This window comes from Hyperolius riggenbachi, chromosome 1 (genome assembly GCF_040937935.1).
Source record: "Hyperolius riggenbachi isolate aHypRig1 chromosome 1, aHypRig1.pri, whole genome shotgun sequence".
Classification (NCBI taxonomy): Eukaryota; Metazoa; Chordata; class Amphibia; order Anura; family Hyperoliidae; genus Hyperolius; species Hyperolius riggenbachi.
The window spans coordinates 508,258,666-508,275,267 of NC_090646.1; the positions used below are offsets into that span (position 1 = coordinate 508,258,666).

General features: G+C 44.1%; 1 protein-coding gene across 1 annotated transcript in view; it reads right to left on the minus strand.

The window, feature by feature from the left end:
* The window catches only part of GLT1D1 (glycosyltransferase 1 domain containing 1), a 143,111-nt gene that overhangs the window by 31,861 nt on the left and 94,648 nt on the right, over positions 1-16,602 (minus strand). Inside the window, exons 9-10 of the mRNA XM_068271598.1 lie at positions 12,579-12,622; positions 2,360-2,480 (exon numbers count right to left, since the gene is read on the minus strand). Of these exons, the coding sequence (XP_068127699.1) occupies positions 2,360-2,480; positions 12,579-12,622 (165 nt within the window). The remainder of the gene's footprint in view (positions 1-2,359; positions 2,481-12,578; positions 12,623-16,602) is intronic.

Genomic DNA, 16,602 nt, shown 5'->3' on the forward strand with positions numbered 1-16,602 from the left:
GTAAACAAATTGTATTTTTCATCGGTACTGTGATGTTAAATAATTAGAAAAACTCTGCATGCAAGTGAAGACATCAAACTTACATATAACAAAATACATCATAAATGTAAATCAGCTTTCTTGGCTTCTGAATGATGCAATAGTATATAATGTATTTTAAATGGAGAGAAAAAAGTCTCTGCGTCTTATATGCCCTATGCAAGGAGTCCCCAACTTACAAACACCTGCCTATACAAACCGCCAACCCACCTCGTCGGAGACTGCCTGCATTGTCCCCCCTGTGCTCTCGCTCCCCCTGTAAGCTCCACTGCGCCCTGTGTCTCCCGCTCCCCTGTGTATGTTCCTCTGCCCCTCCTGTGTCTCCCGCTCCCCCGTGTATGTTCCTCTGCCCTTCCTATGTCTCCCGCTCCCCCGTGTATGTTCCTCTGCCTCCTACCCCCATGTCTCACGCTCCCTCATGTATGCTCCTCTGCCTTTTGTGTATAATTTGCATAATTAGCAGCTTGGCTCACCTAATCTAGGGCTTCCACAGCGACTGCAGACATAGAGCTGTCTTCTGCCGATGAAGCTATTAGCAGAAGCTGGCAGCAGGGGAGCAGTGAAGGAGAGGAGAGGCCTACAGTTGCTGCAGGAGCCCGGGGTAAGGGGAGCCAAGCTGCTGATTCTGCTAAATACACGAGGGGAAGAGGAGCATACATGGGGTGAGCAGGAGACATGGGGGCAGAGGAGCATATAGAGGGGAGACACACATGGGGGGGGAGCGAAGGGCAAATGGGGACAGAAGGGGACACACCGGGGACAGAAGAGAACACGCTGGGGACAGAAGGTAGCACATGAGGTACACAGGAGGACACAATCATTGGGGGAGAACATCTACACGTAGCTCCTGGAATATAGACGCACCAGGTTTAGTATATATATTTTTCCCCCTGGTTTTTGTCCTGTAAACCTAGGTGCGTCTTATATTCCAGAGCGTCTTATACGCTGAAAAATATGGTAAGTCGTACAAAATTATAGAGCCACAAAAAGCTGCACATCACTATGAATAAAACATAACAATCTCAAAAAAGTTTTTTTTTTTGAGAGAGAGTACCGTAATTGTATATAAGACCTTAAAAGACTTGTGGCAAAGGCAGCTTACTGAGTTCTTCAAAGGAAGATGCTTGCTTTTAGAAAATAAATGGAAAGTAAAGGTTTGTAATGTTGACTTTCGTTCACCGGTTACATTCAAGGATGCAAACACGTGTCACTTTATGTAGTGGGAAAATCTTTGCATTTTTCAGAAATTAACATTTGAAGCTGAACACTGAACCGATGACCAGCAGATGTGAATGCAGGAAAGTTTTTCAGTACTAATTGTTTCCCGACTAAGATCTTACAAACCGGATTCTGCAAAAGGACAGAGAGGTTCAGATACTGCGGGATTTATTGATTTTTCTGTATCAGTATAAAACATTTTGGCATTTACAACACAGTGAAGATAGCATTGCCTTGTGTGGTTTTATCTGTGCGTGTCTTCCTGACAGAGTTATACAGAGGTCACAAGGGAGCAGGAAACAAGCCCTTGATATCATTTTTATTTCTTCTGAATAAAGAGATGTTCTTATTGTCGGATGTTTGGAAACATCTCCATGGCAACTTAGACGTATTACCTTTAAAAGGGGTTTTAAAAAGAGTTACAAATAGTAAACAAAATAAACTCCACTAAAACACCTGAGCAATTACAGTGAAATATGTGCAGTGCAAATAGAATGTGGAAAAAAAACATGCGTTAATAACAAATAATTTACTGCTGTGGGTCACAGAACAGTCACAGAGTTGCACAAAAACACCTTCAAAAAGAAATGCATGATCCTTAAAGGACAAATGTAGCAAGAGGTATGTGGAGGCTGCCATATTTATTTCCTCTGTGTCCATCTGCACCCCTTCCTGCACTGCCTGGGGTACACTTTAAGGAATAAACTGGCAAGTAGTAGAGATGGTCAGCAAGATGCACATACTGTTAATTCCATCCTGCATGAAATTTTCATGCAGATGGCATACAGCTTGGAATTTGGCCAATCAAATTCAGCAGGAATTGCATCTGATTGGTGCAATTCAGAACTGTATGCAATTTACATTCAATTTGTAGCCTAGTAAGAATTATTAGCGCCTCACTGACCAGCTCTAGTAAGGAGATGTCTTGATCAGCTGGTAGATTAGCCAATGCAAATCAGTTTTCTACCACTTTTGAATTGACCAAAGCTGATTCAAATGTAAATCAGAACTATCTGACTGACACTATATACATCAATTCAAACTCTTACATGCATCATCTAAACAACTAACTATTATTGCAAAGGATAATGCCAACGCTTACCTCAAGTATAGCTGCTGACATCCCTTCTGACACTGAACTATTTACCACTGCAAAGCACCTCTTCACCACAGCCTGCAGGTCTGCTTGTGGAATTTCATTTACCAGGTGAACTCCAGAAAGACTGACAAAAAAAGAACAACATTTACCTAGAATATCTATGCTTTTAATTAACCAGACAATGTCCCGACACTCTTCATTCACATTGAAATATGGAAAACAACAGGTCATCAAGCTGATATTTTCGGTCCATCTCTGGAGAATACAAAAGAATCCTTCTGAGCCAGCCGCTAACATAATGGAATGCACTAGGTAACATTTGCACTTAGAACAATATGTGGTTGCAATGACATTAACTGTGATGGTGACCTTAATGGGCACTATTTCAATTGTGGTCAATGCAGAGGCAAATGGTACAGGTAGCTGCCAGTAATACTGCAGAGCTACTGCTTAAGATTTCCCAGCTGCCAGTGAAAGGCTGTGATGTGTAGTTGGTATTCATTTGGTCCTTTAAGGAGAACTCCAAAATGTGATAAATATGGTCTCTTAGTTAAAGCAAACCTGAAGCAAAAATAAACCTATGAGATAAATTGTACATGCAGTACAGCTAAGAAATAGAACAAAAGCAACAAAGAAAAGAGTCTCATATTGTTTTCCAATACAGAAAGAGTTAAGAAACTTCAGTTATCTATGCAAAGGAGCTTTTTGAGCTCCCAACTTGGGTTGCTACAGTGTTGCTTTCTGAAGCAATTAAACAACCAAGAAGCAGTGAGAGACAGGTTTAGAAGAGGTTTTACTGCGGAAAAGAATCATTAGCTCTGCGTTACAACTTAAAATACAGAGCGTGGTTTGTAAGCTGCAAATATGACAAAATGATGCAATGTTATAAATAAAACTATATAACTGAAAATAAAAATATGAGACTCTTGTATTTGCTACTTATGTTCTATTCGGTATCTGTACTACACATACAATTTATCATAAGTTTTTTTTTATGCTACAAGAGGGCTATAATCTTTGTATATTTCTAAGGCTTCTTATACTGCTCAGAACAGCATTTTGAGAGCAGTGTTTCATAAAGTGAGTTTAAATGAGCTTTCAGAAAATGTTTTCCACATACACTGCTGTGCTTTGTAAAACTATCAGTAACCACCGTCAGGCTGGAGTGAGCAGTAAAGCAAATAACATGTTTTGCTGCATTTCTTCTGACTTTTTCAAGCAGGTGAGTTGGCCAGCTGGCTAAAGAAAATGTTGCCATCTTGTCCATTTGGTCATTTTAAAGGATACCAGAGCTGAAGTACTGGCGGTAGTGCGCAGGCACATGCTGCCAGGAGTTAAGAAAAAGTGGGGGGAAGGCTGCGCATCCCTAGACATGCGGCCAGGAGTGCCTAACGGCACAGTGACGTCCCGGCTGCGCTATCCTGCACACTACCGTCCGAATCCGGTGACCTAGACTGAGCCGCGGCAGAGGATGTAGACTACAGAGGAGAGGGACAGGGTGAGCGGTGGGCATAATGACTACATCTAATACATACCTGCTCCCCCCCCCCCCCTATTTTTAATAAGTACTTCACCTCTGGTAAAAAAAAATTAAAAGGTGTAATTACAAATGGTTTTCCTACAAAATGCTGAATTCAATAAACAATGGAGTTATTCTTTAATAATGGGTTCAACTTCTCTCACTGCTACAACTCCTCTCACAGCCAGACCTTTTTCCACAACTGTCTCTGCAATGTGCCAGAAAAAGAATTCAATTTCCAACCTTTACTTTTCTTGCAAGAGTAAAGATATTGATAAGGAAAGAAGATATCATTTCAAATCTAGAGTTCCTCCTAATATATTATATAACTAAAAGTCAGATGTTCTGACCTTGCAATCATGTGAACTCTGTTCCAGATGATTGCAAGGTATTTTTAGCACAGTTAATCAAACATCTCCTTATTTTATCTGAAATTCCTCCAGTTTGCTTAGGGCCATCTCTTTTAATTAAATAAAAAAGGACACACATATGTATTACTATTCCTAGAATAAAAGAAAAAATGGCTTCAGTTTCTAACATGCATTCAGGTTACTTACGATATGATGTGAAAATAGAACATATATATATCCAGCAATCTAAGGCCTAGGCCTTCAACATAGAAAATGCACCAATGTAGGTACTTTATTTTGAAAGTAATAAATCATATGTAAACAAAACTGAAAACACATTTTAGTTAAGTAAAAGCTGTAGTGAACAATGAGATACAATTTATATACTGCTAGGGCATATTACGAATCCATGTAAATGTGGAAAGGAGTACATCTGATAATCTTACCCATACCAGGAAGTAAGAGGTAAGCACAGGCTGAGGATCGAGTGCATGTACAAGTGTCATTCAATGATCACAGATGCCGGATCTTTTAATGACTGCTATCTCTGAGCATTGTTCCCCTTCTTGTTCCTCCCACCATATATAGGGTTGCCACCCAGCCGGTATCTGGCCGGCCCAGCCGTTAATTTTGCTACAAAGCCGGCACCGGATTTTTTTTTTTACCGGCAAGTCATTTGCCGGTAAAAGGCTAAACTGACTCCTGTCTTGGGAGGCTCTTTACTGCGCAGTGGCTGTACCAGGCTGCTCTGCCCCTTCTCCCTGTCACCTGGCTGTGAAGATTCGGCCACGCTGAAGCTCCGCCTCCCAGCAAGTTTTGAATTGAGCGTGTTCTTGCTGGGGCTGATGGGGAGCAGAAGCTGCCGCCAAGAATTCAAGGAGAGGGCTGCGGGACCTGGCACTTCATCGCACTGAAGAGGAGCGATGGAGCAGAACAGCAAACTGAGGAAGGGGAGAAGACAGCCAGAGCCAGCAGCAGCGTGATGAAGAATGCATGTCGGGGAGGAGGAGCAGGTCGTATACGCTGTCTGGCTTGTTTACTTTTTGTGTCTCTCCCCCTCCTCCCCTCCTCTCCCTCCTGAATGTTGTGTGTGGTGTGGGCAGAAAAGGTGTGTATGTGTCTGTGTGTACAGTGTGTGTGTGTGTGTACAGTGTGTACAGTGTGTGTGTGTGTGTGTACAGTGTGTGTGTGTACAGTGTGTGTGTACAGTGTGAGTGTGTGTGTACAGTGTGTGTGTGTACAGTGTGTGTGTGTACAGTGTGTGTGTGTGTACAGTGTGTGTACAGTGTGTACAGTGTGTGTGTGTGTGTACAGTGTGTATGTACAGTGTGTGTGTGTACAGTGTGTGTGTGTGTACAGTGTGTGTGTACAGTGTGTACAGTGTGTACAGTGTGTACAGTGTGTGTGTATTGTGTGTACAGTGTGTGTGTGTGTGTGTACAGTGTGTGTGTGTGTGTAGGTGTGTGGTGTGGGCAGAAAAGGGTGAAGACAGAGATCTGTGTGTCTGTGTGCGTTCGTGCGTGTGTTTTTGAGTGGTGTATGTTCGTGTTTTAAATTGGGGTAGTGTTTTTGTGTCTCTCTGTTTGTGCCGTGTCCTGTGTGTGTCTGTGCCACATCCTCTGCGTGTGTATCTCTCTGTGCCCCTTCCTCTGTGTGTGCGCCTCTCTCTGTCGCCCGTCCTCTGTCCATCTCTCTGTGTGCCCATTCATGTGACATTGTCGGCAGCACTTTATAGAGTATATAGTCATGTCACTGACTGTCTCCAGAGGAGCTCACACTCTAATCCTACCTTAGTCATAGTCTAATGTCCTACCATATTATTATTATTATGTATTTATATAGCACTGACATCTCCTGCAGCACATTACAGAGTACTTAGTCATGTCACTGACTGTCCTCAGAGGAGCTCACACTTTAATTCTACCATAGTCATAGTCTAATGCACTACCATATTATTATTATTATTATTATTATGTATTTATTCAGCACTGGCATCTTCTGCAGCACATTACATAGTCATGTCAGGGTCTGTCCTCAGAGGAGCTCACAATCTAATACTTCCATAGTCCTAGTCTAATGTCCTAACATTATTATATGTATTTATATAGCACTGACCTCTTCTGCAGCACTTTACAGAGTACACGTCATGTCACTGACTGTCCTCAGAGGAGCTCACACTCTAATCCTACCATAGTCATAGCCTAATGTCCGACCATATTATTATTATGTATTTATATAGCCCTGACATCTTCTGCAGCACTTTATAGAGTACATAGTCATGTCGCTGATTGTTCACAGAGGAGCTCACAATCTAACCCTACCATAGTCATAGTCTAATGTCCTACCATATTATTATTATTATTGTGTATTTATATAGCACTGACATCTTCTGCAGCACATTACAGAGAACATAGTCACATCACTGACTGTCCACAGAGGAGCTCGCACTCTAATCCTACCATAGTCTAATGTCCTACCATATTATTATTATGTATTTATATAGCACTGACATCTTCTGCAGCACGTTACAGAGTACATAGTCATGTCGCTGACTGTCCACAGAGGAGCTCACAATCTAATCCTACCATAGTGTAATGTCCTACCATATTATTATTATTATGTATTTATATAGCACTGACATCTTCTGCAGCACATTACAGAGTACATAGTCATGTCACTGACTGTCCTCAGAGGAGACCACAATTTAATCTGTATTATAGTGTACCATAAGTCCTAGACTTTTTTTTCCCACTGTATCTTGTTACTTAGCTTCCACTGCACCCTAGAACCTACTGCATGTCTGTCACCCACTACTTGTTAGCATCTTCTCATGCTGGATCCACACCATACAATTTTTTGGCAGATTTACCTGCCAGATCGATTATTTACAGCATGCCCGATCTGAGCATCAATCAATTTTTTTGAGCAATTTTCTGATCGATTTCTTTTAGTTTCTATGGAAATCTATCAGAAAATGTCTCAAAAAAAAAAAATCGATCCTCAGATCGGACATGCTGGAAATAATCGATCTGGCAGGTAAATCTGCCAAAAAATTGAGAATGAGAAGATGCTAACAAGTAGTGGGTGACAGACATGCATGGTGTGCATCCAGCATTACTACTGTCACTTGTCTCCTGCTGCCTGCCTATCACTACCAGAGATGTAGCGAACGGTTCCCGAACCGTTCGCCGGCAAACTGCTCTGCTATTCTGGGCCTCTTACTACTTCCGGGTCGCAATGACCCGGAGTAGTACGCCTGCACTGCCCGGCAGAGCGCGTCCTAGATCGCGCTCCCGTTGCCGGGCACTTTCTGCGCATGTGCGTGACGTCATGAGTGACGTCACGCTCATGCTCAGAGAGTGCCCGGCAACAGGAGCGCGATCTAGGACGCGCTCTGCCGGGCAGCGCAGGCGTACTACTCCGGGTCATTGCGACCCGGAAGTAGTAAGAGGCCCAGAAAGGTTCGCCAGGCAAACGGTTCGGGCCATCACTAATCACTACCTGCTTTCCACTAAAATATATTCATTAATATCTACCTTTAACTAGAATCTAAAGATCACCACAAGCCTCTCATGTGAATCGATCAATCACTACCAACCTGCCACTAGAATAGTTGATTAATTAAGGTAATCAAGACGGGTAAGTTTACCTTTCTGAATTTGATTTGCCCCATCCAAAGAAGTGATATAGCCCCTGCGAAAGCTTATACTCTGTGCCTGTACTGATAGTAAACTCACTGAAGTGTTGCCTGATCTTTGCTCCCTCCAGTATGTACAGTGTAAGCGGTTACTCTGTGCATGTACTGATAGTAAACTAGCTGCAGTGTGTGCTGATCTCTGCTACTCCCAGTATGTACAGTATAAGCTGTTACTCTGTGCATGTACTTATAGTAAACTAGCTGCAGTGTGTTCTAACCTCTGCTACTTCCAGTATGTACAGTATAAGCTATTACTCTGTGTCTGTACTGAGAGTAAACTAGCTTCAGTGTGTGCTGATCTCTGCTACTTCCAGTATGTACAGTATAAGCTATTACTCTGTGTCTGTACTGAGAGTAAACTAGCTTCAGTGTGTGCTGATCTCTGCTACCTCCAGTATGTACAGTATAAGCTGTTACTCTGTGCCTGTACTGATTGTAAACTAGCTGCAGTGTGTGCTGATCTCTGCTACCTCCAGTGTGTACAGTATAAGCTGTTACTCTGTGCCTGTACTGATAGTAAACAGACTGCAGTGTGTGCTGATCTCTGCTACCTCCAATATGTACAGTATAAGCTGTTACTCTGTGCCTGTACTGATAGTAAACTAGCTGCAGTGTGTGCTGATCTCTGCTACCTCCAGTATGTACAGTATAATCTGTTACTCTGTGCATGTACTGATTGTAAACCAGCAGTATTGTATGTACAGCATTAGCTGTAAAGCCTGATTCACACATACAATTTTGATTAGCCAATTTTACTACTTCTAGGTATTAGGAGAGCTCAGCTCTGTTCATAGTACTGTATATAAAGTCTGTTGGCTCTCATACTACATGGGGGTGGTAAAATTGGTCAGTGATTGACCAATCAAAATTGAATGTGTATGCATCTTTACTCTACGCCTATACTGATAGTAAACTAGGGGCTCCATCCAACATTTTGCTGGGCAGGCCCTTCAGGGGTCTTTCACACCAGAGCCCTTTTTCCGCGTTTTAACGCAAAGTCTATACTTTGCGTTAACCAAGGTAAAAGGAAAGTCCATAGACTTTCCTTTTACCTTTCACACCCGACGCTGCGTTTCGATACGTTGCGGTACGACGCGTCCCGGCGCATTTTATCGTCGGGATTCGCCGTTTCCCCTTCGGGTTAATTAACTACTACCGCCGCTACTCAGCGTCGCACCGGAGTTTCCCGACGACACACTGCAACGCGTGCAGGAGCCGTTCTCCTGCACGCTTTCAGTGTGTAACCAGCCTCATCTTTAGGTTACACGCTGCTAAGTTCATGTACATTTGGCCACGCCCACTCTCTGAATTACCACACCCATTTTTTCCGCTGGTTCTCCCTGCCTGGTGCCCGGATCTCCTGGGATCCTAGCAACGCCCCTGCCTTTCACCCCTCTTCTAAGATTGGCAACAATTCCAGCCAATCACCAGCGAGTGTTGCCGTGCCCCCTGGCTGTGTTATTCACTCGCACAGGCTGGGGTAGGAGGAGGAGTCGGCAGCTGACAGTTCTTGCTGCCTTTGTGAGCTGCACATGTGCCCGGTCTCTGTGCTGGCTGGCTCCACTGTACGCAACAATAATGGCTGGCTGTACAATAGATAGGACCTTTTAATTTCTCTTCACCGGCTGGGAGTCCCATCTAAGGGATACCATGGATAGGTCTCTATATTTTAATGTTATGCCTATTATCAACCATAATCTGTTGTAATCATGCCCTCTTCTTACTGTTCTTGTTCAATTTTGGCAGTCATCTTGTGCAATCTTGGAGGAAAAAAGGGCGTAACAGACCACACCCACTTTTAGGCCACACCCCACAGGTCACACCCCCAAGCCGGTATTTTTTTACCCAAAAGGTGGCAACCCTAACCATATACCACTTCATTGTGTACCATGGCCCTGTCCCTCCTCCCCTCCCTATAGAAACAGTACTATGTTGTTCTGTTGGAGTAGAGGTACAGGTCTCCACCCCTGAATTGTCACTCAAAGGATCCCTTCAGATGACAACAGTGTGCATGTGTACACACCTTAAAGCTCACCTGACATGAGAGGAATACGGAGGCTGACATATTGATTTCCTTTTAAACAAGGCATATTGCCTGGGTGTCAAACACACAGTGGAGGGTATTGCTTGGAGGCAGTGTCAATGATGAGTTAATCCCTCCTCCCTCCCCCCAACAGTCTGCTGTAAAACTCTGTGGAGTTGGTACAAAAATCTTCAGACTCAAACTCAATCTTCTCAGTTTACGATACCACAGACTCCTCTAAATTACATACAACAATCTTGTTGATTGAAAGTATATAGCATAAAAGGCATTTCATCACTGTCAATGCTTAGGAGTTTTAAAGCTATACTGAGGTGGCATCTGCTTTTGGGAACAAAATAAAACTCCTGGCCAAGAAGCTGACACTGTACTCTGTTGACCATCTAAGCATGTCATTGCCAACGTGAATGCCCCAGCATGTGGTTTGTATAATAAGATTCACCGGAGCCCCATATGAGCTGAGTTCCAGCGTGTAGCCCTGCCACCTTCCAGAAAAAGGCCTCTACCTTTTCTATATCTGATATAGAAAAGGCCAGGGACATTTTCTACAAGAGGGCAGATCTATGCACTGGAATCCAGCTGACACGGGGTTCCAGTGAAGCTTATTAAACAGACAATGTGTTAGGACATTTTAACTTTTAAGCATTAGCATACCTCTGCGTTTTTATGTACACCAGAGATGCATTTTAAAGAGACTCTGAAGTCTCCCGAAAATGAGGTTTTTACTTTAAAAACGTCATTAACAGTATTGCCCCTCTTAAAACGCAGCAGAACCGCGGCTGAAAACCCCCTCAATCACCCCAAACTCACCCCTTTATCGGCAGGCAAAATCCACGACGTTCTTGGTCGTGGATTTTGCTGCCGCCTCTATGCGCGTCAATCAGCGCGTATCTCCGCCTCTCTCAGTGAAGGAAGACAGAGGGGTGGGGGAGAGGCGGCGATCCGGGCTGATTGACGTGCATGGAGGCAGAGCTGCGCTGCCTCTATGCGGAAGGAGCCCGTGATGTACCCCCGTGAGTTTGGGGTGATTGAGGGGGTTTTCAGCCGCGGTTCTGCGGCGTTTTAAGAGGGGCAATAATGTTAATGAGGTTTTTAAAGTAAAAATCATTTTCGGGAGACTTCAGAGTCTCTTTAACTAAACTTAGAAGGATATAGCAGTAAAGTAGCTGTCAAATAGAAAAACATAGTCACGTATTTTGTAGTATATACAGGCGCTGATCCAATCTTTATCTCATGTGTATGTTCCACCAGCTGCTCAGGATCAACCACATCCACAATCGGTTCCAAGAAAAATTGCATACAAATCCACAGCGCTTGGTACTCAGATCGGCATCTGCAGTAACCCCACAGTGCTCAAAATCATGTTTCCATAGTGACCATCACCAGAAATAAATCGAGAAAGGTCATTTCTCCATCCAAGAAACATATAAACATTTATTAGAAGCTGAATCTACATCACATATACAATGACTTACTTCCAGGGTCCTTTTGACAGGGACCCTTAGTAGTTAAAAGCATATAGTGTAACCCAGTACACATTTAAAATCCAAAAACGATCTCATATAAGTTGCCCAGTCTCCAGTTCCTACCGGTTTCGGCCTTGCGCCGTCATCAGGGAACGTTCCCTGTCAAAAGGACCCTGGAAGTAAGTCATTGTATATGTGATGTAGATTCAGCTTCTAATAAATGTTTATATGTTTCTTGGATGGAGAAATGACCTTTCTCGATTTATTTCTGGTGATGGTCACTATGGAAACATGATTTTGAGCACTGTGGGGTTACTGCAGATGCCGATCTGAGTACCAAGCGCTGTGGATTTGTATGCAATTTTAAATAGAAAAACATGAGGAGAAAAAGTCCCCGGGTCTTATATGCCGTGTACAGGGAGTCCTCGACTTACGATTGCCCGCCGAAACGAACTGCTGACCCCCCCCCCACTATGTTAGGGACTCCCTGTATTGTGCCCGTGTATCATCCACCAGTCCCCCCATGTCTCAACTGCCTCTCGTGTGTAAATACAATTAGTGGCAGCACTGCTCGCCTAATCCACAGTTCCAGCGTGAACACAGTCCTCTCCTGCATGGCTCCCCTAGTGCCGGCTTCTGCTGATGACGCAAAGCACATGGGGAGCAGAGAAGACATGCGGGAGGACCTGGAGGATGACAAAGGGAGACAGAAGGGGACAAAGGAGGACATGGGGAATGGAAGCCTACACAGGAGGACAGAAGGAGACAAAGGAGGAGAGGACACAGAAGAACAGAAGGGGCAAAAAATGAAATGAGGACAGGAGGGGGCAAAGGAGGAACCACAGGGGGACATAGAAGGACACTGGGACTGAGGAGGACACATGGGGGGCAGAAGAGAACACAGGAAGACACATGGGGGGGGCACAGGAGGAAACAATAATTGGGGGAGAACATCTACAAGACCCTCCTGGACCATGCACCAGGTTTAGTATATTTTTCCCTTAGTTTTTGCCCTCTAAACCTAGGTGCGTCTTTTAGTCAGAAGTGTATTATATGCCAAAAAGTACGGTATATACATCTTAACCAATGTTAACTTTTTTTTTAATGATCTTAAAAGCAGTATTTCATCCCACTGTAGAAGGTACTTACGTTTTTAGCCTTGTTTTGACTTCTTTAGTAAATATTGGGTCCACCTGAAAAAAAAGTGGAACAATTAACCACATTGGCAAAAAATGTAACATCAATGTTTCTAGACCTGTGGGAAGAATGACCACGTAGGTTTCAAGATTCAGACTGCTGCTAGCTCTTATAAAAGGAATCCTGGTGTGAGAAGCATATGAAGGCTGCTATATTAATTTCCTTTTAACCAATACCAGTTGCCTGGCAGTCAGGCTGATCTCGTTGGCTGCATTACTGTCTGACTCACATATCTGAAACAAGCATGTGGCTAATCTTGTGACATTAAATCAGAATACCTGATCTGTATGCTTGTTCAGAGTCAATGGATAAAAGCATTAAAGGCAGAATATCAGCAGGACAACCAGGCAACCTGTATTGTTTTAAAATAAAATATGTCAGCCTCCATTTCCCCTATTTTCTCAGGTTCCCTTTAAGGCCTCTTTTCCACTAGCAGCTAAAGGCAGTGAATTCCCTGTCTGTCAGCTGCTCCCATCCACCCATCCAGACGCTTGTTAGTGCTTGGCACAGGCTGTGGAACAGGTAGCCCCCCCGCCCCCTCCCCCATGTAGTTGCATCAGATGCAACATGAGTCGTTTTTTTTCACTGCAGGGTAACACTGCTGTGTGCCAATTGCAGCTAAATGGCTCTTGAGCCAGCAGTCAAATTGCTGAACTACTCAACAACTGCTCTCCTGAGCTGCTGGGACATTCACCTTGCATTTGGTGGAATACTACAAAATTAAGTTTTCAAAACTGCAGCAGTGGGGTAGGGTGGGGATGGGGGAATGTAAGCAGTGATGACACAGAAAGTCAGGTTAATGGTTTCCCACCTCTTGCCTATTCACATAAATGATTTAAGTTGGTGAAAAAAAATCAGCTTTAAAAATAAATTGTATTCTTTGACATTGGTCTTCTTGTCTAACTGAAAAGCCATCATACCACAATAATGGTACCCTACTGCTGGCCTATTTAAAATTATTACTCAGGATACTTATTGATCTAGACCAGGAAGTGGCGCTGTGTGCTGCTAAACATGTGCCAGGCTGTGTTTTTTTCTAAGTATATTTTAATCATTTGTAGTGAACGTCAATACAGACATAATTGTGTCTTTTGTGTGGCAAGAGAGCAGCTTGTTAAATATATGTGAGCAGACATTCCTCTATCTTAGGGAGTTTTTGTAAGTCTTCAATATATAATAATACATTTTAATTTCATTAGGGATAGTTGATGAGATGCTTAAAAAATCTGAATTGATACAAATTTATGCTGCATAAATTTGCATACAATTAACCTCTTCCCAACAGGTGGTGGGAGGGTGGCGTCACCCGGGCCACCTAACTCCGATTGGCGTCAGGTCCTGGAGGCGAAGATTAGCAGGAAATGCATGTGCACATGCGCGCGGGTCGCCCGATGACGTGCACAGCGGGGATTCTTTAACAGCCTGCCAGCCGTGCTCAGCGCTGGCAGGCTGTTACAGAAAAAGAAGGCAATTATTTATGTGTACAGCGCTGCGATCTAGCACAGCACTGTACAAGGGACAGCCCTGTCACTTAACTATCCCACTGATAGCCTCACAATCTGATCACATACATAGGCTTCTGTATGTATGGATCGCAGTGTAGGACCAATTTAGGGGGGGGGGGGTGTACAAAAAAATTACTTTTTTTTTTTTAAATTACAAAAAAACAACAACAACAAAAACAGACACCAGCAGCAGCAATCGGAGACCTCCAAAATACAGAAATTATAGTGGCAGGAAAAGGAGGTAAGATTAATTTTGCTGCTAAGTTGTATGGCTGAGCAATAAACTATTAAAGCTTCAAAATGCTGAATTGTGAAAAATAGCCTGGTCACTAGGGGGGTATAAGCCTGTGGTCCTCAAGTGGTTAAACTATCATTTGCACCAACTCAAAATGATTTGCATCTCACTGGCCATCCTTTACTATCAATCAATCAATACTATCAACTACATTAACCGATGTAACCTGATCACCATTCCTTGCCTTCCCAGCTCTCCCCCTCCCATATTTGGGGCCCTCTGGAATGCACGCTCTGTAGTCAATAAACTAGCCCATGTCCATGATCTGTTCATCGCTAATGCTTTCACCTTCCTGGGGCTCACTGAGACATGGCTAACCCCATCTGATACTATGTCTCCAGCTGCCCTTTCATACGGTGGCCTCAAGTTTAGCCACACGCCGAGATCAGGTGACAAACATGGGGGTGGGGTGGGAATTCTTCTTTCCGAACACTGCTCCTTTACACCGCTTGCACCTGCACCTTCTTTGGCTTTCTCTTCTTTTGAGGCTCATGCTGTCTGCATCTACTCCCCTCACCACTTCCAGGTTGCTGTCATCTACCGGCCTCCTGGACAAGCCTCCACCTTCATTGACCACTTTTCAACATGGCTTCTCCACTTTCTATCCACTGACATTCCTTCCATCATCATTGGGGACTTTAACATCCCCATAGACACTAACTGTTCCACTACCACAAAATTCCTCTCACTCACCTCATCCTATGACCTCTCCCAGTGGTCCTCAACCTCCACCCACAAAGATGGCCACACTTTGGACCTAGTTTTTACCCGGCTCTGCCCAGTTTCCACATTTAATAACTCCTTATTCCCCCTTTAAGATCACAATCTCATAACTTTTACAATCAGCCCCTCCCTGCCTCCTCCAGCTACCGTAGTGCAGCCATCACGCCTATGCAGGAATTATCACAACATCAACCTCTGCTCCCTAGCTGACTCTCTAAAACCCCTGGGCTCCCTGTCATCCTACACTGACCCCGAGTCAGCATCCATCTACTACTCCACCACAGTCACCGCTGTCATGAACACAGCCGCCCCTCTCACCAACTTCCGCCCCAGCCCTGGCTGACTGATCCCATCAAACAACTGAAAAGACAGTCCAGGGCAGCAGAACGTCAGTGGAGGAAAAGCTCCAATGCAGATGACTTCGCCCACTATAAAAACACGCTGCTGCAGCTCAGGGACGCTCTCTCACTTGCAAAGCAGTCATACTTCTCTACACTCATTTCTTCACAATCCCATAACCCTAAACAACTTTTCAACACCTTCAGCTCTCTTTTCCACCCCCGCCTCCCCCTACAACCACAAGCTTGTCTGCAGAAGACTTTGCAGCATATTTTGTGAGCAAAATTGAAACACTACAGAACAGCTTTCAAAAGCAACCCTCTTCACCGGTCCAATCACCTCTTCCTTTTTCCTCTCTGCCCGGCAGCTCCCCTACTATCAACTATCCCTCTCCACATAACCAATCACCCACTCAAACCTCCTCACCGCTAACAATCTTCTCAGCCTTAACTGAACAGCGTCTTTCTTCACTAATCTCTAAAGCTAATCTTACTACATGCACCTCAGATCCTATTCCCTCTCATCTTATCCCCCAGCTCTCCTCCCCCCTCATTCCTGCTTTAACAACACTGTTTAACCTTTCCATCTCTACTGGCATTTTTTCTTCTTTATTTAAACAAGCTATCATAACACCACTAATCAAAAAACCCTCTTTAGACTCTACTGCCTTTTCTAATTACCGCCCAGTCTCTCTCCTTCCATTTGCCTCCAAACTTCTGGAACGCCACATTTACTCAGAGTTGTCTAACTTTCTCTCTGCTAGTTCCCTGTTGGACCCCTTCCAGTCTGGCTTCCGCCCTCAACACTCTACAGAAACCGTTCTCACTAAGGTTGCCAATGACCTCCTAGCTGCTAAAGCCAAAGGCAGATTTTCGGTACTAATAGATCTGTCCTCTGCCTTCGACACTGTTGTTCATACCCTACTTCTCCAGACCCTCTCAACACTGGGAATCAAGGGCCTAGCACACTCATGGCTCAACTCTTACCTGTCTGGACGTTCTTTCATGGTCTCCTATGCCAATACCAACTCCTCTCCACGCCCACTGTCTGTGGGAGTACCACAAGGGTCAGTCCTTGGACCCCTCCTCTTTTCCATTTACACCCATGGCCTGGG